The following is a 21,646-nucleotide window of genomic DNA, read 5'->3' as shown; positions in this document are numbered from 1 at the left end:
CTCTCTGCATTTCCTGGACTTGGGTGGCTATTTCCTTTCCCATGTTAGGGAAGTTGTTGATTATAATCTCTTCAAATATTTTCTTGGGTCCTTTCGCTCTCTCTTCTCCTTCTGGGACCCCTATAATGCAAATGTTGGTGTGTTTAATGTTGTTCCAGAGGTCTCTTAAGCTGTCTTCATTTCTTTTCATTCTTTTTTCTTTATTCTGTTCCATGGCCGTGAATTCCACCATTCTGTCTTCCAGGTCACTTATCTGTTCTTCTGCCTCAGTTATTCTGCTATTGATTCCTTCTACTGTATTTTTCATTTCAGTTATTGTATTGTTCATCTCTGTTTGTTTGTTCTTTAATTCTTCTGGGTCTTTGTTAAACATTTCTTGCATCTTCTCAATCTTTGCCTCCATTCTTTTTCCGAGGTCCTGGATCATCTTCATTATCATTATTCTGAATTCTTTTTCTGGAAGGTTTCCTATCTCCACTTCATTTAGTTGTTTTTCTTGGGTTTTGTCTTGTTCCTTCATCTGGTACATAGTTCTCTGCCTTTTCATTTTGTCTGTCTTTCTGTGAATGTGGATTTCATTACACAGGCTGCAGGATTGTAGTTCTTCTTGCTTCTGCTGTCTGCTATCTGGTGGATGAAGCTATCTAAAAAGCTTGTGCAAACTTCCTGATGGGAGGGACTGGTGGTGGGTAGAGCTGGGTGTTGCTCTGGTGGGCAGAGCTCAGTAGAACTTTAATCTGCTTGTCTGCTGATGGGTGGCACTGAGTTCCCTCCCTGTTGGTTATTTGGCCTGAGGCGACCCAGCACTGGAGGCTACAGGCTCTTTGGTGAGGCTAATGGTGGAGTCCAGGAGGGCTCACGCCAAGGAGTACTTCCCAGAACTCCCGTCGCCAGTGTCCTTGCCCCCACGGTGAGCCACAGCCACCCCCCACCTCTGCAGGAGACCCTCCAACACTAGCAAGTAAGTCTGGTTCAGTCTCCTATGGGGTCACTGCTCCTTCCCCTGAGTCCCAATGCACACACTACTTGGTGTGTGCCCTCCAAGAGTGGAGTCTCTGTTTCCCCCAGTCCTGTCAAAGTCCTGCAGTCAAATCCCACTAGCCTTCAAAGTCTGATTCTCTGGGAATTCCCCCTCCTGTTGCCGGACCCCCAGGTTGGGAAGCCTGACATGGGGCTCAGAAGCTTCACTCCAGTGGGTGGACTTCTGTGGTATAAGTGTTCTCCAGTTTGTGAGTCACCCACCTAGCGGTTATGGGATTTGATTTTATCGTGATTGCACTACTTCTACCATCTCATTGCAACTTCTCCTTTGTCTTTGGATGTGGGGTATCTTTTTTGGTGAGTTCCAGTGTCTTCCTGTCGATGATTGTTCAGCAGTTAGTTGTGATTCCAGTGCTCTCGCAAGAGGGAGTAATTGCACATCCTTCTACTCCGCCATCTTGAACCAATCAGTGCTTGGTCAAATTTAAATTGGTAGCAAATTTGGGACATTAGTCATTGTGAAGGTTACCAAATCTATCCCATTCATTCTTCTTATGACAGAGCCTCTTGGCTGGTCTAAAGTTGTCCTTCCCAGGCTGGTTCTGGGCCCAGTCCAGTGCTGCAGTCTCCTTTAGCTGGTAACCGATAATTTCTCCCCAATTTGAGTCTTCAGAATAATGAATTTTGTTATGGGATACAAGGAACATATGATTAAGTAATTATTTTCTTTTCTCTCTGAAGGGTCATCATTAAAAAGTAATGCTTTCCAGCCAATGGCATTGAAGCTGCCCGTACACAGCTCTAAGGGGCCCTTTGCCAGCTGGCCTCATTAAATCTCTGATGTGCTCTCTGAGTTTTGTTGTCATGGTGTGTTCACTCTTGGACACTTTTGCATTTCTGTCCCAGGGCTCTTAGGTTCACACCTTCGTGTTTCTCCCATCCTGGGCTTTAACTCTTTCTTAGGTAGAATTTTGCCTCATGTCTAACCCCACATTTATCACATTACTGTCTTAGAGAAAAAGAATATTTTCCACAATTGCTTTTTCTCTTTTTCTGAAAACTTAAGATCCTGATCCTTTCTCTCATCCCAGACCAAACTCTGAGAAGGAAACAGTTGTGTCTATAAAGCGACGGATTTTCCTTTTTATATGCAGCACCCTCCCTCCCTGTTCTCCTGGGTAGTGCACTGTGGCTTATCTATCATTACTCTGGGTGTCATATAAAGAAATTCATTCTGTGAAAAGCCTGAGATTTTAGAGAATGGAGAATCATAAAGCTAAACCCTGTGGATAAAGCCTGTCTTCTGTGTTCTGTGTGACTAATGACAGCAGAAGACATTTGGGAACCCACAAGAAGAGGCAGAACATGGCAAAGAGTTTCTGACACATAAAGGTTCTTTAATAACTCTCTTATTTGAGTGGTTTTATCACTTAGAAAGGCAGAGGTTATCTGTTTTCTGGATTTGTGGTAAGTAAAAAGTTTTTATTCTGCATATGCCTATTACCAATTATGATTTCTGACAGGTTATAAACATTATATTACAATATTATTATGTTACAAACATTTGGTTTCATTCTTCCAATGAATGTGGTAATATACAGAACACTTAACTCATCATATACTGAGCACTAAAGAGTAAACAGCTCAGAAATATTCATAATTCTGGCTAGGAAAGACGTTTACTCCAACACACAGAAAGCTTTCTTTAAAAAAAAAAAAGTGCTGTCATGCTAGATCCACTTAGCTTATCCGATCAAACTCCTCAAGGTCAAAACTTTAGAAGGGACTAGAGCTTCAGGTCATACAGAAAAATCATCAGGGCTCCATATTCTCAAAAAGTTTTAAAAGTTTCAATTTAAAAAATGACACATAACACACCACTGTAAAGCAATTATACTCCAATAAAGATGTTAAAAAAATAAAATAATAAAATAAAAAGTGACACATGGCAAAGAAATTTACACTGATATTGTACAAAAATGTAAAACGAAAACACAAATATTTTCACCTCCTCAGATCTTTAATAGCTACAGCCATTTGCTATTCTGGCCAAATTGTTGAAGATTGTGACTAATAAACCTTCCACAAAGAACCAATGATATTTAGTTCTGGCCTGCTCTTCCCTTTGAGTCACCTGGCATGTAAGGGCATCCAGTAAATACCAATAAACACCAATTTTGCATAGTAGTTCAGAGAATGGGCTTTAGAGTCAGACAGTTCTGGATTTAAAACCTAATTCTACCACTCATTATATGTGGCCTTGGACACACAAAACTTAACTTCCATGTGCCTGTTTCCATATCTGCAAAATTGGGATCCTAATACCAACCTCATAAGTTGCTGTTAGCATTATATGTATATACTCACAAAGGAATATTACACAATGTCAAAGTAAGTGAATTACAGCCATATTCAATGAGATAAATGAATCTTGGCATTATAATGTTAAATGAAAAAGAAGTCCTAAAAGATAACATACAGCATGATTACCTTTTAATAAGGTTAAAAACAACTAAAATTAAAAATATTCCTTCTTACTAGAGGAAAGCAAGGAAATAAAGAACATGGAATTCAGGATCATGATTATCTTAGGTAAGGATAGCAGGGGATGGAATAGGGCTGGGAAAAACACATGATGAGGTATACATCACCATCAAGATCCTGCCTGTTGTTTGGAGTAGGAAAGTCTCTATTTATTATCTTATTTTAAAAATAGCTAAATAAATAAGAGTCGGGCATAAATGTAGTGAGTTTAATGAATGGTGATACTGAAAATATAAACATGCTCTAAGGAAAAAATGTTTTTGAAGAAATAAAAGAGCAAAAAGCATGTGATAATCTCTAGTACTTTTGAAAGAAAAATTCTATGATTATTTTCAGGCACTAAGATGCACATGGTAAATAATAAATTAGGGGTAGTGAATATTCCCCAGTGGCTACAAAGTATTTGTTATCAAATGACTAGAACTCTTAGGAATTATTTAATGATTTGGAAGCCTAGAGATTTCTCTCTGTCTCTCTCCGTGTCTCTTAATCTCTTTTAAATTTGTTACGAGGACCCAGCTGAAGATGATGTTGATGACACTGTATAAGCCTAAAGCATAAAGCTAATGTCATTTGGCAGCACCCAATTATTATGTAACATCTTTGGGCTTATAATGTTGAGATTTCTACCTTTTATGAATGCACCATTACAAAAAGTAGAAATAATGATTTACATATATGAACTCATAACCGCATAAGATAAATATTACCAGCATCCCATTTTATAGATGAAGAAACTGAGGCACCAGGGATCATACAAGAAATATGACCAAGGTCACACAACTGACTGGGGCCATTAACCAGTTCACTAAAGCTGCAATATAGATACTATAGAGAGAAAATAAATTTCACAACATCTAGCCTACTGATGACCTGTTAAGTTCAAACAACACAGAGGGAAATATCTGAAGACTCCATCTCCCTGCAATGGGGGGTTACAGTGAAACAAGCGGAGGTCAAGTAACAAATCATCTGGATGTTAGATTTTAGATAGTGAAACCCATTTGCCTTGGCAAGAGACTTTTTAACTTCTGGTTTTAACTTCAACTCAGTGGCAGACAAGGAGTTCAAGTAAAACAATGTGTAGATGTGTAATGCAGACAGTTTACTGAGAAGTACTGTGGTCTTACCTTGGAGGGGGCCTCCTCTTGGGTTATGCAGGTGAGCAAGGGGGGCCTGTCTGTCTGGCACAGGGAAGGTGAACTACATGTGACTACATTCTCTGATATGTAGATTGCTGGAAGACTGCAGAGCAGAATGTGAGATGAATAAAACCTGGTCCTAGAAGGCTTTGAGAAGAAATAGTTGCTTGGTCTCAAGAAGTTCTTTTCTTCTTGATTTTCCCCTTTCTCCTCTTTCAGACCTTTTAAGCCAGCAAATTCATGTTTGCAACCCCAAAGCCTTAGGCTGACACCAGCCAGAGTTCAAATAATCACTGCTTTTACAGGAGGGTTCAAGCAGTACAGGCTATTGTGGCCAATGAGAACAAAGATTTGAATTTTAAACTGCTTTTGAATAGATATTGTATAAACCATGGGAACAAACGAGGGGAACACTTCTTCTTCACGGACATACAACGAACATGTACACAGCCATGTTGCTAAGTTTGACATTTTTCTATAGTGGAAACTGCCTCTAATGTAGGAAACACTTTTACTTTATTTCTTCCTTCCATAAATAGGTGATTCTTTCATATGTAAAAATTATGTTTCCTTTTGTTAGCATTAATGGTCTTATATTAAATCATGTGTTTTTATCATATCAACTTATGGAAGTATTTTTAGCCACATTATTTATAGAACATTTAGGTCTGCCTTTCAAAGTCCTCAGTAATCTTTAGTGTTTGCTGGTCTGCTTTTAATTTATCAAAGCCCTCCTTCAACAGGCATTGCACAAAACACACAAGCAGCAGAGATTTCCCCTATACAATGTGTATTTGATATGCTTAATGTTCATCTTTATACACACACAGACGCTGGCATATAAGAAATGTGGAGGGTGCCTATAAATTCAAGGAAACATTTAAGTGCACAGTGATACAAAGATACATGGGTATAATACTTTATGTACTTGATAAATATTTTATCCCTACCATAAAGAAAGCTTTTTATAAACTTTGATTGTTTTTTATTACCTTAAAGTATTGCAGTTGTTTCTCAGCATTCATTGTTCCTTCCTTTTCTTGTCTCAGACAGGAATTGAAGATGAAAAGCTCTGTATCTCTTAGCCACCCTTTCAGTTCTTTGATCCTGACCTCCAGCTGCCTTACCAGGCTTCCGCTTTCAGGAGAGAGCAGGTCACGTGCACTCGACCCACTGTGCCCTGCCATTGTGTCCTGGATCTTCTCTCCTAAGGTTTTCTAATGCATCAGATTAAAAACAAAAACAAAAACACCAACAGCAAAAAACAAAAACATTGATTAGCGTAGGTACCAAATACGTATCACAGTTTGGCTGGTGACAACAGCCACCTGGAAGGTGTCTGCTGCACCTCCCACCTCACAACTGACATTCAGTTCAGATTAGCTCAATGTTCCATTTAGGATTCGATTCTCGAGCCATGGGTGTTGTTCTGACTACCACTAGAGGCTTACGAAGACATCATTCACTTCTAATTTCCTCTAACAGAAAGGAGCTTTGACCCAAAAGTTCACCATGATCACTGATAAACACTCATTTCAACCCTCATGACAGGAGTTTACAGTAAAAATTCTCTGCATAAAATTTTCAGGAGATAGAAGTTTGAGTTTAATCAATATACTAAGGAGGCCAAGAGTAGACTGTGCATGGAGAATTAAATTCCTTTTTTTTTTGCTTTTTTTTGTTTTGTGAAGTACAATTCCCTAAACCTTATGACACAGGACTGTTAAGAAGGGGTAGCCTCCTTGGTGCTGTTGATTTTACCTGACCTAGAAATTGTTCAACCCTTCAATTCTTCCCACTTTGCATTTTTGGATGCTAGACTTTCTAAAATATGTGTTAAAATAAGCCCCAATCCACTATGCTAGAAGCCTGCTTAGATGAACCACTATGGCATGAAGGTACAGTCAGGGAAGGCTTTTTTTTTTTTTTGGTGGAAAACACTCTCTTTGGAGAATCAGGACGAGTTAATCTATAATGATGAATTAAAGCTACAAAAATAGGCTTTAAAACACAAATAAAATTAAGTCAACAAACATTCATCTGCTGTGTAGTGTTCCGTAAATAGTATCTTTAGGAGAAAAATCGCCTTTCTTGGCAACACCCTTGTATTTTCATGGTGCAAATATTGATAATTTGAAGACCCTCAGTGGAATCCAGATTTAGCTATTGTTTTTATGCTGTAACAAAAGTAGCAGCAGGAGGTGAAATCAATGCCCTTGGAGGGTAGGGTCACAAAAAAGAATTTATTGCCACTTTTTTGTTCTGAAACAGTTTGCAATCATAAATTCTTCATAAACAGAATACTTCAGAGAATGGTCCATCTTCATAAATATACGACAGAGGACATCAATTTCATTTAATTCACAATTTGTGTCAGCACAGCAGATGCCAATGCCTGCCTTGATAGGGTTGTTTAATATGCAATTGAGACAGAGTAATATGCAGCACAGGGGACAAAATTTCACAGATTAAACTGTACGCACCACTGACATTTCATTCTAATGTATTTCCATTCCACCCTGTTCACCTTAGATGAAAGTAATATTAAAAACCATATCCCTCTATTTTACTATTGTTAGAAGTTAAAATCCTTGTCTTTAAATTTTTTTCATGCCAATTAAAATGTAATCATGCCAATTAAAGCAGTATGCCTGGTGGTGGTAGTGTAGCACAGGTTTTGTTAAAATCTTCCCAGCACCCTCTCTCCCCAGAAATCATTACAAAACTCTGCATACTGCATTCGAATGATATTTTTGTTAAAATGACAACCATTTTTAAGGTATCTGGCTCATAAAGGATAGCTAAATATTGTTTCTTTTTTTAATGTTATCTTGATTTAAAATTTTTGTTTAGGGAGCTATATACATGATATACTTCAAAAAATTTTCCAAAAAGATTATTGTTAATTATTTATCAAATTAGAAATAGATATGTGAAAATACAGCATAGGCAGACTATCGCTTTATCTATCAAGCATATAAAGTTGCTGCTCTCATCTATTTAGTAAACAGTCTTTTAAAATATCAGACACTAACCACATTTCTCCTGTATGAGATCAATGAATTCTGTAGAATTTAGTAGGTTCTGATTTAAATCACCATATTATAAAATGAAAGCCATTAATTACTATTGAAAAGTAATGTAACAATAGGTCAGAGTAAAAACTTTTAACGTTTTAAGTTACTTTGCACGATTGCAGAGTGTGGTGAATTTAAATGAGAAAGCAAGGATTTAAACTTGCAGTTTTCTAATCACCTAGATTAAGCATGGCATAAACTGAACACTGGCATTCCTCCAAGTCATCAAGGTACATGGAGAGCTTTTTATTCAAAATATTTTTGGAGTATTATTTCTTTAAAAATTAAAAGGCAGGAAAGGGAAGGCATGCAAAATCATGCTCCATAACTGACACCACCCATACTTAGCTGTTATAATTAATCATTTAAGTAATTGACAAATTTAGCTTACCCTTGATTTGAAGTGAAGGCAATTTAGGAGAGAAGTTGATGAAAAAATACAGTTTAACCTCTCTCTCTCAGCTGTCTTCCAACAAAAGGACAGTACTGTCTCCTGCACAGTGCCATCCTGGTCTCTGGGTAACAGAATCTCTATATTGCCTTTTTGCCAGATTCTTGCATCTCAGTCTTTGGCTGAGATCCAGCCCATCATTGCGTGAAATGAATTACATGAAACTTTTTTTTTTTTTTTGGCTTTTGTTAAAAGTGAGCTGGAAATTGAGGCACAAAACAGAGGCCGATTTAATTCTGCAATTCAGATTTGGGTCAAGTTTGCATCTTTGTTTTTGCGGCTTTAGTGTGACTTGAAAGCTACAGTGACAACTCCACTTTTCATCTGAAGGGTACAGTAAATAGTTAAACAGTGGATGTCTCTAACATGTACCTTCAGAATAAATTCTATTAACATTCATTCAAGCATGACAGTCAGTGTATATCAGATATACTGTATTATAGTTGACTTGGTGCATACCCATAATACATGGCATATTTTACTTACTTTTTTACGTATTAAAGAACCAAAATTATTAAAAATCTGAGAGAAGACAAGTTCAGAGTAAAAAAAAAAAAAAAAATCAACAGAAGAGGAAAAGCAGTGTTTTCCCCCCATAATAGCATGAATAGCTTGTTTGAAATGTAGGTAGTGAATTGAAAGAGAGAGATATTTGTGCCTCAAATTAGAAATCAGACAGGGTACTTCACAAAAAATGTACACATAACCTACAAACAGTAATAAAAATGCAAATACCCCAAGCAGTTCCCATTTTTCATTAATTGAATCCACTTTTTCAAGGAGATCATTTGGTAGTAAAACGCCACCTTTCTTCAAAGCTTCAACCTTACTAAGCAGCTCCGTCTTTTTCAGGTCCCTGATGGACATTTCCACACTGTATCGCTAAAACGGGAAGAGAAAAAAAGATACCATTAGGGAAACAGGTGTTCTTCGAAAATCTTTGAGCACAGAGTTAGTGAGGCTCATGGGTGTTAAAAGTTTGTGTTTCCAATAAAATTAATGGGGAGGCTAAACTAAGAAACTTGAGTAGTTGAGAAAAATTGCTGAAAACAGTTAAAAATATACAAATTTCTCACATATACACAAACATCCAAGGTATTCCATTTAGTTGACTAAGATTTATGTCTTTCCAAACTAAAGTTTGTACACACATTTGATCTTTATCTTAAAATACTCCAAATAGGAACATACCTGGTCTAGAGGGATTTAATATCAAAATTAGTTTTGGCCAACATTTGGCTCCAGAGTACTGCCCATCACTCATCTCTGCCTCCCAAAGGACTAGTCTCAGAGTGGTACAAATAAAATGGTCCCTAAAAATTGTGTAACTTCCTCCTTATCCTATAAGTCCCCTAAATTCTCAGTTAACTTTTTTTTTTTCATTTTTCTTTTACTTAAAAATTCTGTGTGGGCTTGGAGAAGAGGTACATATAGAGAGGAAAAAACAAAAAACAAAAAAACAGTGTTTTGAGAATGGTTACAAATCTACGCTTCCTTACTGATTACTGTAAAATGTCCCAAATATCACAATCGATTAGAGAACTCTCTTCCCGCAATATACGTTGTATTCTAACAAACTGCCAAGTGGGTGTCTCCTAAAGGATGTTTTGCTGGTAATAATAAGTGCTATTTAATGTGACAGTTAACTAGGGTGATTCTCTTCAAATAACTCTATTTGGATAACTTCATAGTTAGAAAGTCCTATATTATGGACAACTATATATGACTATGGATATATTTTTTAAATGTGCACCTAAAAACAACTCGGAATAGAAAAACTAGATTCTGGTTAGAGTATTAAACATGTTTTACAACTTTAGCACATTTCCAAATGTATACTGGCAATCCCTAAACTTCTTCCTTCAATGCATAAAAGTTAGGTTACTGGGGTCCTTGGTAATAATACACCGTTGTCCTAACTGAGCTAAGATGAGCACCTTACCAGATCTAATAAGAAATGCTTTTGTCTGGGCAAAGTAGGAAATCAGCACATTCAAAACATGCCCAAGCACTTGGGTGATTTTATTCACCTTGAAAACACGATACTATGTAAGATCCCAAACTAAAATACAATTGGAAGCAGCTTAAAGGAAAAGAAGGTGTAAAATCCCGGTTTCGGTTAACAGGCCCTCAGCATTTTCCTGCATATGTTTGCATACTTTTAGTTTCATATTTTAATCTTTCATTTACACTAAACATGCACATCATTTGTATTATGTAAACTTCTCCAAATGTTAGTCATTTGTGGATCACAGAACAAAATGTTTTAAATGAGGTGATTTAAAGCATTTCGTAGTATTAATGAATGTTGATCAGGGTGTCAGAGCATCCAAAATTACATGAATATGCATAATGAAAAGAATCAAGGGTTGCTTTAGAGCTCTTTCAGAATTTGGCCTGTGATACATGGGAATTCTGATTGTATTTTCTAATGGCAGGCAATTACCAAGACCACATTACTCCAACACTTATAAAACACACTGTCCACTCGAGTTTTCTGGACTCAACACTCAACAAGTATTCTAGAAACCTAAATAGTGTTTTATTTATCAGAGTAATGATTGGAGAAGAGGGCAATCTGCTTTATGTAATCAGAGTCCCATCTAAAGATGATATGGCTGACAAAGATTTACATAATTAATTTGGTAAGACTTCTTTGACATAATATTGGGGGAACTAGCATTTCAAGCAAGCAGAAGAATCCTATTCAAATCTTTTGCTTATGCCATGTGCATTAATTGACAGAGGGAGTCCTCCAGCTGTGCCACCCGGGATCAGCCTCGACCAGTTATCACTTTCACTTGTAACAAGCTCACCCCCTCTCGTTACCCCAACTTTGAACAGCTCCTACACAGCAGATCAGTCAAGAAAGACAACAGTTTAGATGTGTCCCATAAACATCATAGTCTTGTAATAATAAAAATATAAAAAACAACTAGTTTAATTTTAGACATAATAAAATAATTTTCTCTGTGAAATCTAGTACCGGTAGTCACCGCAACAGCTATTATAAAAGGTTATTACATTAAAAAACTTGTCTTTATGTATGCTCTCTGTCTTTGTCACCATGTAACCTACTGTATAAACAGACTGATGAAAGATGTGATTGATGGACAATGCCTTCAGACTATAAAAGCTAAGAGAATCCAGCTAATTGTTAGATGTATTGGTATGTGCGTGAGAGGTAATAGAATGTCATGTAATTTAAGATGAAAATATTTATTTTAATTTTTGAAGCACTCTGAAGGTTGAATCTGATATAATTTAGGACCTCAGCTGTATATGTCATCATGCCAGAGGGTTATATTTTTGTTGATGTTAGTATGTTTTTGCTTTTCTCTCTCTCCAACATTTTCAGAAGCATTAGAGAGGGACAATCAACTGCCAGCTCTATTAGTTCTCGGTCATTCTATCAAGTAGGGCTACTTTAGCCTGTGGTGAGAAAATAATTTAGTCTTCATATTCATTCTGTCCACAGCAGTAAGTGAGCAGAGGTTGCCCCATTGTGCCCTGTTGTCTAGGGATGTTATGATATAGACTACTCTTCAATAGTCAAAAATGAGATTAACAAAGTTAAAGTCAGATGGCTTTTCTTGAGTGCTAAGGTAAATAAGCATCCGGTATTTAATTTCCCCACAGCACCTGCTGTGGGCCTGTCTAGTCAAAAATAAAATATATTCTGTTGAAAGGGCGTATTTACATTATTAAGTGTATTTGCTTGGCCAATTCAATTTTGACTAATGAAGCCTCCTAATAGATATGTGAATGATCTAAATTAAAGACACAGGCCACTCCTATTTTAAATGCCACTCCTGTGTGTATATAGAGATATATAAAGAAACCTTTAGAAACCGAATTACAAATAACCACAAACACTAGCTCATTTTTAAAGCTAAGAATTAAAGAAGTTTTTAGAAAATTCTTATTCAGTGCTTTCTTTTTAAAAGCACAAATACTAAAATTGAATTATAAAACAAAGTCGGCCAAAACAGGACTTCTGAAGTAAATATAATTAGAAATGCATGAAGACTTGATTGAGATAACTTTTTTGACAGTTATGCTAAAGGGTTTTTTTCCCCCAAAACCTTTTTTTTTCCTTTTTTTTTTTTTTTTTTTTGTTAAAAATCACACCGAAAATTCTGCCCAAATGGAGACTGGAACAATGCCTTGAAACAGTGTTAATTGTCACCATGGAAACCAGAAGAATAAGCCATTTTGAAACTGGTATAGAAGGCACACATTGAGCAACTCAAGCATTTTTCTGCCTCCCTCAATGTTAAAGAACAAGATGCCTTGTCACTGTGAGGTCAGAGAAAGAAAGCGTCATGAAAGGGATGTCGATGCTCACCGTCTAGTAAATAAAAAAATAAAAAATAAACTACATACAGCTAATGCTACAAGACTCTACCCAGTGAATCTTTTTGAAATACAAAGATCATCAAAAGATGGCCAGGATTGGGGGATGGATTCCACCTAAGCAAAACTTCAGGGCTATATTATGTGAACCTTGCCCCCAAAGCTCCCTGGGAATTCTGCTGTTGTAATAAAACTTCAGAAGAGGAAAGAAAAAAGGCAGCATGATGGAATTCAAAATAATGCTCTAAAAAGCACACAGAGAGATTAAGACATCCATTGTAAGACTTTTGTATGGTGCTTCTGTTGGTTATGCTGAAAAGAGACCAGACATTGCTGAGCGGAGAGTGAAGTTTTGGCTACGAAAAACACAAGAATTAAACCAAAGAATTTTCTTGATTATTAGAATAGGGCTGTCAGATGCTGTATCTTCAGGGTTTGAGTATTTACATCTTACACTGTATTTTAACTGGGCTTCATGTGATTTTATATGAGGAAGAGTAAAAGCAAGGAAAATGATCTAGTTATTATAATTACAGTTTGATTATCTTTCCCAGTGCAAAGTAATACCATAAACACCTGTATATCCAGCATAATCCCCTTTCCCATAAACACACAACAGGTAGAGAAAATACACTGAGAAAATAAAATGTATTATAGTCTATCAACAAGAAAGCTTATGCTAGGAACACACCAAAACACCAAACCACTGGTAAAATTATGCGTGAAAATATGCATTTTTGCACAAAAATGCAGGGATGTGTCCGTCTATGACTCCCGCATTGTGTTTTCGGGCTAGTGTTTGCCCTCCTCATGCGAGGCTTCATGGTGGCCCCTCAGCAAGTCCATGCCTAATGCCATTCAGTGGTGAACAAAGAGTCTTTTTATATGAAAGTCCAGGGTCCACAGCTCAGCTGTACATGCTGAGTGCAGGAATCTGCTAGAGGCCAGCGTCCCCTTTGCAGCAGCTCTTGCACTGCCCCCTTTTTCAGAGCACCAGTGTCCAGCATCTCACAACGCATGTGATGTTTCACATGGAGCCAATATCACCAACACTTAGGGAAGATGTTCAAGATTGAAGAAGAGGGTTCAAGCCCAAGACAAAGAACAAGTTTGTCTTATTGTTTTGTCAAAAGTCTTTATTTCTTGCAAACTCCTTGTATTTTACCATTAGCAATTTATGGCGAATAACTGCACAGAGAAATTATAAAGACTCCTACAATTGTCCTTGTAAATTAATAATAGGCTTTCTTGATTGGGATAAATCTGCTGCTGAGCCTTTGGAAAAATTAAAAAGTGCAATGTCATTTAAAATTGCCAGAACTCACACAGCAAATTACATCTGAGGTTAAGAATTGAGTTTTCCCCCCTCTTCTAGCTTATTTCATTTGCATGATCTGGAAATCACATTACATTGGCCATGTATTGTTAATTGGATATAGATTGCATTATCTTTAATATAAATCAAACTACAAATATTAAAATGAATTGCAAATTCCCTAATAGAAGATCATAAAACAATCTTTTTTAAAGTATCCCCCATTAATAATTTAATTCCAATTATATCACTCAGAAAACTTAAGTAGGAAACCTGGCAACTTATTTCTCCAATCATTCCTTTTACATAACAAATACCTAAGGCTTTTTAAATAAATACCCAGAGCAAAATTCACTGTTATAGAACAAAAATAAAAAACAACCATGACTGAAAACTTTTCAATGCCAATTTTAAGTAAAATACTGCATAAGAACACCAAATCTGCCTGTCTTGTCCCTTCCCTACCCAGGTCTAGGGTGAGAAAAAAGTCTGCTACAGAAAAGATTTACTAAGTTTAAGAACTATTGTAATCATACTCTGAAATTATAAAATTGATTATTATTCTTCTATTTATTTCTTAAAAGGTCCTCTAGCCCCTTAGATTTTTCTATAAATTTGATGTATTTCTGAAGTCTTTGCATGGCCTTTAATGAGTTTATATTAAATATTTAATACTGTTTAGGGCATATCCACTACTACCAAAAACAGTTATATTCCCAGCAGTCCCACTGTTTCAGGCAGAGGACTTGATTGATCCTCCTAGCCTGAATTGAGTAGAATGAAAAGAAGCAGTTGGAAAATAGCTGCAATCATTTAATGCAGATGACCTCTGACAGCCTCACAGCTCTTCTATCTGAACAGAAATTTGCATGGGGTCTCTGTGCAGAGGAACAATGTAACCTAAATGGTAGACAATCTTTATTCTAATGAAGTGGGTGTCAAGGTCAATGTAAAACTGCAATGATAAATGGTACACCACTAGGCAAGAGAAGTTGCATAGGCATTGTAGTGCTTTCACATTAATTGAAGACTGAAATGCACTGCGTGAAAAGCACAAGCCTCTCTTTTCACCATAATGTGTTAATGCGCCAATGCCGAAATGATTTCAAGATGTTTGCCTGTTGACATGTATCTTATTGCAAAAATAACGTAAATATGAAATTATGGCACAAAATGGATATTTTTAGAATTTAGCTTTTCCCCTGAATATAATTACAAAAATCTAAATGAAATATCTCCAAACAACGTCTTGACACCTAATGTAATTCCTTTGATCCCCCTTCCTTTTCTTTTTTCTATTTAAACCTGTCTTTAATTAGTTTCAACCAGCCACCTTTTATAGACCCTTCGATGGGTACTTTCATACTGAGCTAAGTGTAAAAGAGGACCGAGGAGAGGAGAATCATTCAAATATATATATTTTCCCTCTTACTTCTAACTTTTCTACTTGGTCTGCAGTTAAGATCTTCAGGTGTTGTCTGTCCTGAATTAAAGTGTAATGAAAAGCCCATGGTTTGCAAAAGAAAATGACTATTTTCTAGCATGAGAACTAGAAAACTATAATCTGGTTGTTTGACATTGCCAAAATGACTACACAGCAATAATTACACCACTTCTTCACTTGATCTAGCAATATTGTGGCAGTCAATATTTTTCTTTATATGAAAATAAGGACAGTAAGCTGCTTTAAAAAAATCCTGATCTGTTTAAGCCTGTGAAGGGAACATTGTTTGCTAATACACTCATTAGCAACCAAGCATTTTAAGTTCATCAATTAAACAGGAAATGGAGTTGCACCATTAGTCACAATTTGCTAAAATACTGATAAGAGCATATTGCTAACCATTTGAGAAACATTTCCAGGCTCAACCCATAATATGTTATAAACTGGATGCATTTTTATGGTTGACATTTTTTTCAGATTCCGGTAGACTCTGTGATACCGCCACCTTTCACAACACTAAGCGTCCTGCTACAAATAGATTTTAATAATGGAATTACAGTTATACGAGTCAAGAATGGTCGGTAGGTCTTTCGGTCTGCAGTCTCGGTGAATAGAAGGCTATTGGTATGATTTACTATAAAATAACTGATATTGCTTGTTTGCAAGTCCGATGTAAAAACAAACCGTCTGAAATAGAAATCGACATTCCTGAAACGGTAATTCAGAGAAAAAAAAAATCTCAACATGAAGAAGGATAGTGAAAAAGGAAAAAAAGTTACTGATGAAACTGTTTAAAAAACTGTACAGCTTCATCTGCGTGTGATTTGTCAGGTCTGAAGCTTTGACGTGCCCAAGGGGCAGACCCCAGCGGGGAGTAGGCTGCCGAGCTAAATAGCTGTGAAAGAAGTCTTAATGTAGGATGGAATTCAAACTAACCTTGACATGACCTCGGGAAAAATATGCAAAAAGTAAAATGAATGCACTCTGCAAGATACATCCTAATTTTGTGGTGGAGCTGGTTAGTTTTACAAACATAACTGAGACCTTAAAAGAAAAATAGAGAGCTAGTAAAAGGGGAAAACTTTGGAATTCAGGCAAAAAAAAAAAAAGATGTAAGCAGGCATGATGTGTTACGGTGAAGGCATGTGAACCATTTGGAAAGAATCCAAATAAAAACCCACACCGAACAATATTGTTGTCAGCCTGTCTATTCAGGAAAATTGGTTTTTTTAGGTTGAATATAAATGACACAAAGCCAAGATTACATCATTGCATTACAAAGTCTGTTGTGGCTTTTAGCTGAACAAGCCCCATGGATCTATTGGTTTAGGACAGTAATTCAGTAAGGAGGTTTTAATGTGTTATTTTTCCTCCAGTGTCAATAAAAAATAGAAGAGTTTAAGAAAGAAATATCGTGAATGCTCTCTAGTCTCTTCCTTGCTTTTGATCCATATTTGATAAGCCAAACTCAAATTTTAGTTGATGCACTGGGTCTTGATTTGACTTTATTGTAAATTTTGTGTGTTTTGAAGAGATCGGCTTAAGGAGGAAGGCATTTGTTCTAGCTCCCCAGCCAAGGACTGGCTAACTCATTGGATATACAGAAATTTTAATTGAGTGTCAACTTGTGCAGAAATTCAATCCTATTACCTTCTCAATGCAATTTTGGAGCAATACCAGTTATTTACTACACTACTAACCAGACTTTAAACATAATTAAATTGCTAAGAACATACACCCCAAATCTAATGACTTAAATCCCTACAGCAAGGATGTGAATTCCTGGATCAGGTATATATGCTTCTATTAGATTTTCATAAGCATAAAGTAAGCAGAAGGATGCAATCATTTAGAAGTACAGAAGTACAAGGAATTTTGCTAAGAACCTGTTGAACAGCCATTTGTAAAGATCACTGCTTAATAGATATGTCATGCCATAGGGCCCTTTTTTTGGTTTAGTCTTATTCAGTATTTTTATTGGTGAACATATTTGTATATGGCATGTTGATTAGATTGCCAGATTATACTAATCTCATTTATCAATAAAGAAGAATAAATATTTTAGCTCAGATATCATAAACTCAAGAACCTACAGGTAGTGGTATACTAGTAAACTGGCTCCCTGGGGGAGTGATTTCCCTGGTGTAAAAATTCCCATTATGGTGGATTCCAAGCTACCAATGGTTGCTACTGCTGGCAAAATTCCTGAATATTTGACAATCAGCTCTCAAAAGCTAGAACTAACCAGATCCAGCACCCCACTACCTGGCATCTAATGTACAGGAGTTGAGTATAGATAAGTCATCTTCTATCTTTCATACTCTAACTATTGCTAGGGTCATAGAAAAAGAGAACTATTGATATTTTTCTCTACTAAAAGAAAATGCATAAATGTCATGATTACTAACATTTGATTCCAGTCAAGGGGAAATAAGAGGAAGTAGTGTGGATTAGGGAGGATAGGAGAGCACAAGTTTCTCTACTCAGCTCTGCCAACTGTTCCTGTGTGGGAATATGGCTTCAATATGGCTTCTGTATGGCCAGGTACACATCTGAAGAGAAGATAGAATGTATATTTTTATGTGAAATCTTATAATTTTTATATGTTGAATTAAAACTTTTTAACACTGTACACATCAACCTACGTCTCTGAGTTAGATCTGAATTTGCAGGCAACTATTTTGCAATGTCTATTTTAGACGATGATACTAGACTCCAAAGAGAACACAACATGCTGGCATAGTAGATGAAACTGAAGAAGGAGATAGGACAAATATTAAGTCAGACAGAGTTAATAACCAACCCCTCCCCTCACAAAAAAATAGAAATACAGAAACTGCACAAAGAATGGAGGTGACTAGGTTTCAATTGTCTTTAGGTTCAATGAGTCAACAGACAGTGGAAGGAATTAAAAAAAAAAAAAATGAAATATGATTCTGGGCTGAACTGAGACAAACCCAGGGTCAAAAAAAGAAAGGAAGCAGATAGATCAGCTTGACTGTGGTTTACTAGGCCCAAACCTGTAGTCCTGGTTCTCACTGGGTTCCATGTTCCAAGAGGGACCTAAGCAATGTATTAAATATCCAAAGGAGAGCACTTAAGGAAGGGAGAAGATTCAACACTTCTCCAGGGAGCAAGCTGTTGAAGAAGCCGGAGACAGATATTCAGCCGAGAGGTAAATAAGAGTTGAAGATGACAGAAGAGAGGGAAAAACATGTTAGCAGATTGGGAATATTTAGAGGACTAAATAGAAGACATTAATTTGTTTCATCTGACCTCAGAGGTCAAGCCTGGGATCAAAGACTGAAGCACAAGAAGAAACAAAGCTTGAGCGACAGTGAGTTCTCACCCACCAGAGTTATTCAGGCAGAGACCAGAAGTCTACCCAGTTGGGATATTTTATGGGATAATGAGGCACTGAATGAGGATTGGTCTAGAAGATAGTCTAGAATTCCTCTCAGTTTTAGAAAGTTGAGCTTCTTTGGGCCCACATTCACCAGATCAGCCATAACAATCACGTTATTATGTGCAGAAGAAATGCCAAGACTGAAAAACAGCAAGTTAAGGAGAAGCTGTCACTTGCTGGAAAGAGACTCAGATATAAGATACTCATGCAGAGAAACTCAGGAGAACAACAGTGGAGCAGAGACACAACCACATAAAATGTAAGCTATACAATCTAAGCGCAAATACAGAGAACAAAAAGAAAAGGCAAGGTTGACTGAAAAATTCTCAAATCATCTTCAATCTGTCCTACTTTAGAGGCATACTTGATGAACTCCTGAACTTAAGGAAACCTTTTGGGTCCTTTTTTTGACTAAATATTTTTAGGATATAGGAAACTTCTACTATACAATTTATGCAGATAGGTCCATATTTCAACAAGTCCTTCCTGTAGATATTTTAAAGACAAACTTCACAAATACCACTCTCAAAAATTTTCTTCCATTGATATATATCAGAACTTTCTCTAGCAGATATCTAGGAAATGTGTTATAACTCTTGCTGCCAGCAGTGTGGGCATAATGGCAATTTCTCCTCCATGCTATGAAACTTCATGGTTCTGCTGTATTATGTCGAAAATCTGCACATCTCAATGGGTTTTCTGTTCATTCCAATGCACTTCAGTGACGATGTGGATCATTGCCATAATACATCATGACTGTTCTAATTACAGTTTCATTATGATATACCCTATCAGGGCTGTTGTAATGTCATGTCAGCACATAGTAAGAATAGTTATGCAATTATGTAATATCTGTTAGAGTATGCAGTGTAGAATGGAAAAAAAGAAAAAAGAAAAAAGACATGAGGAGCAGCAGTTAATGTAATGAAACTCAGTTTTCTCCTTTAAAAAAGTTTCTAATTTAAAAGTACCATTTCTTTTGTTTCCCATCTCCCAACCTAAACAAACGCCTTCAAACACATTTATTTTTGTTTAATTGGATACTACTATATAATTTAATGGACTAATTTTTTTAATAAAGCAAGATAAGAAGAGAAAAGGGAAGTCCTTGACTGTAAGCTGTTCTCTGTAAGTCACAAAAGAATAAGATTCACCTAATATATGCGACAAGAAATCCAGTAAAAATTTAAGTGTAATAAATTAAAGCCCACTGAGGCTTACTATTATGCAAACTTCAAATACAACGTCACATTCTTCTGTTGCCCTTGATCTCTTGTGTGCACACAGAATTTCTTGCCTCATCTCCTAAAACTCAACTGACCACCTCTGTCTTAAAAAAAACTATGATAATGAAATGAGATAAAGCATTAGCATCCATATTTACTTCTCTAAATTATGACCATAAGTATTCACTTGCCTTTATTCCAGCTGCCAAAATATACCCAAATATCTACAAAAACAGAAGTCTTGTCATTTGTCATAAATTTGAAGAATAAACTCTCAAAGGATGAGGGCATGCCTTTTTGGTCAACCATGGAGTATCTTGAATATTTGAGGCCTTCAGAAAACACTGAGTCAATGAATAGTTTCTCAAACTAAGTGATACATGAACTGCTTTTTGTTGTTTTAATATACAATCATGGGAGAATTTATATATCAAAGCTTACCCCATATCTTTATAGCTGAATTACAGCCCTGTTCAATGCATTTATAATAGAAATGCTGACGAAGCCTAAACCATGGACGTGTACAGTTGTGCAGCACCAGCCATTTCAAATATAGATATATTTTTAGCATTAGGAGGGACCAAGTTTGTTTAAATCTGGACTTTTTTTTTTTTACAATTGCAAGTAATGTTAATAACACACTGTAAATGTTAAGGCTAAGTGTGCAATGTCAAAATAGATTGAATCTCTCTGAAAATTGGAAATTCAGGCTTTTCAAACGTAATCCAGATGTTTGGCTTTTATTCAGATTTCAAGAAAGAGGGAACTAATATGATATAAAATTCATACATGCATATTTCATTAGTGCCTTTTGTATCACTGAATTAAACATTCTGAAACGTGCTTTTCCCAAATCACATAGAGTTTTAAACCAAAGCAGTTGCCAAGATGTTGCTCACCTCAAAAATAATGCCAAATTAATCTCATAAGGAAGAAACTATATATTTCTTATGTTAACTCTGTTGATAATGTTTCTCCAAAGAGAGTATTCTGCTTTCTCTTTGAGGATGGCAAGAAAAATGAGAAGTAGAACACTGTAGCCATTGTAGTGTATCAAAAAGATATTACTGCCGAACATGGTAACTTGGAAAATCTGTGAAAATCAGTGGCCTAAATGAAGGCTGAAAGCACTGTCCCCCATACTGTCATCATCAAAAACAATCTTTTCAAGTTTAGTGCAAATGGGCGTTCCCTAGGGACCATGGACTCCAGCACTGAGAAGCATGTCCAGAACTCACCATGAAGGTGTTAAGACAGAGCCAATCAAAGCATTTCCAGGGTTGTCTGCTCTGAAAACACAAGAGAAATGCCATCATACCTTTATGTATTCACATCATGACTTTTCTTTAGTAGGGTGTTTTTAACCTTTCAAAGGGTTTTAACATCTGTAATCTTAATAGATCCATAATGCCATGGGGTTTTTCTTGGTGACTGCCTGAGTCCATGTATAATAAAATATTTGATCTCTTAGGCCACTTTTTGAGAGTACTCTGGGTGTCTTCTTATCAGATGAGGATGAACGTTGTTTCAGAATTAGGATATAAGCTCCTGCAATGGAGTATATAAGGTCAGGGACCGTGTTTTGTTGACCCTTTATCTGCTGTAACTCTAAGCATTATGGCTTAGATATAGAAGGTAGTTGGAAAATATTTATTCATTTGAATTTCTCCTAAAAGACCAGGTGAGCCTGTATCAGGCTGTTGA

General features: G+C 36.4%; 1 protein-coding gene across 6 annotated transcripts in view; it reads right to left on the bottom strand.

Annotated features, from left to right (window-relative positions):
- AKAP6 (A-kinase anchoring protein 6) overlaps positions 1-21,646 on the bottom strand; it is a 584,194-nt gene that overhangs the window by 80,499 nt on the left and 482,049 nt on the right. For all 6 annotated transcript variants that reach the window (XM_036842081.1, XM_036842086.1, XM_036842084.1 and 3 more), the window contains 2 exons: positions 8,931-9,077; positions 5,660-5,884 (listed from right to left, as the gene is read on the bottom strand). In XM_036842081.1, coding sequence (XP_036697976.1) covers positions 5,660-5,884; positions 8,931-9,077 — 372 coding nt within the window. The remainder of the gene's footprint in view (positions 1-5,659; positions 5,885-8,930; positions 9,078-21,646) is intronic.

This window comes from Balaenoptera musculus, chromosome 2 (assembly GCF_009873245.2).
Source record: "Balaenoptera musculus isolate JJ_BM4_2016_0621 chromosome 2, mBalMus1.pri.v3, whole genome shotgun sequence".
NCBI lineage: Eukaryota > Metazoa > Chordata > Mammalia > Artiodactyla > Balaenopteridae > Balaenoptera > Balaenoptera musculus.
The sequence above is the reverse complement of the archived record's forward strand: the minus strand, read 5'-3'. Positions and strand labels throughout refer to the sequence as shown.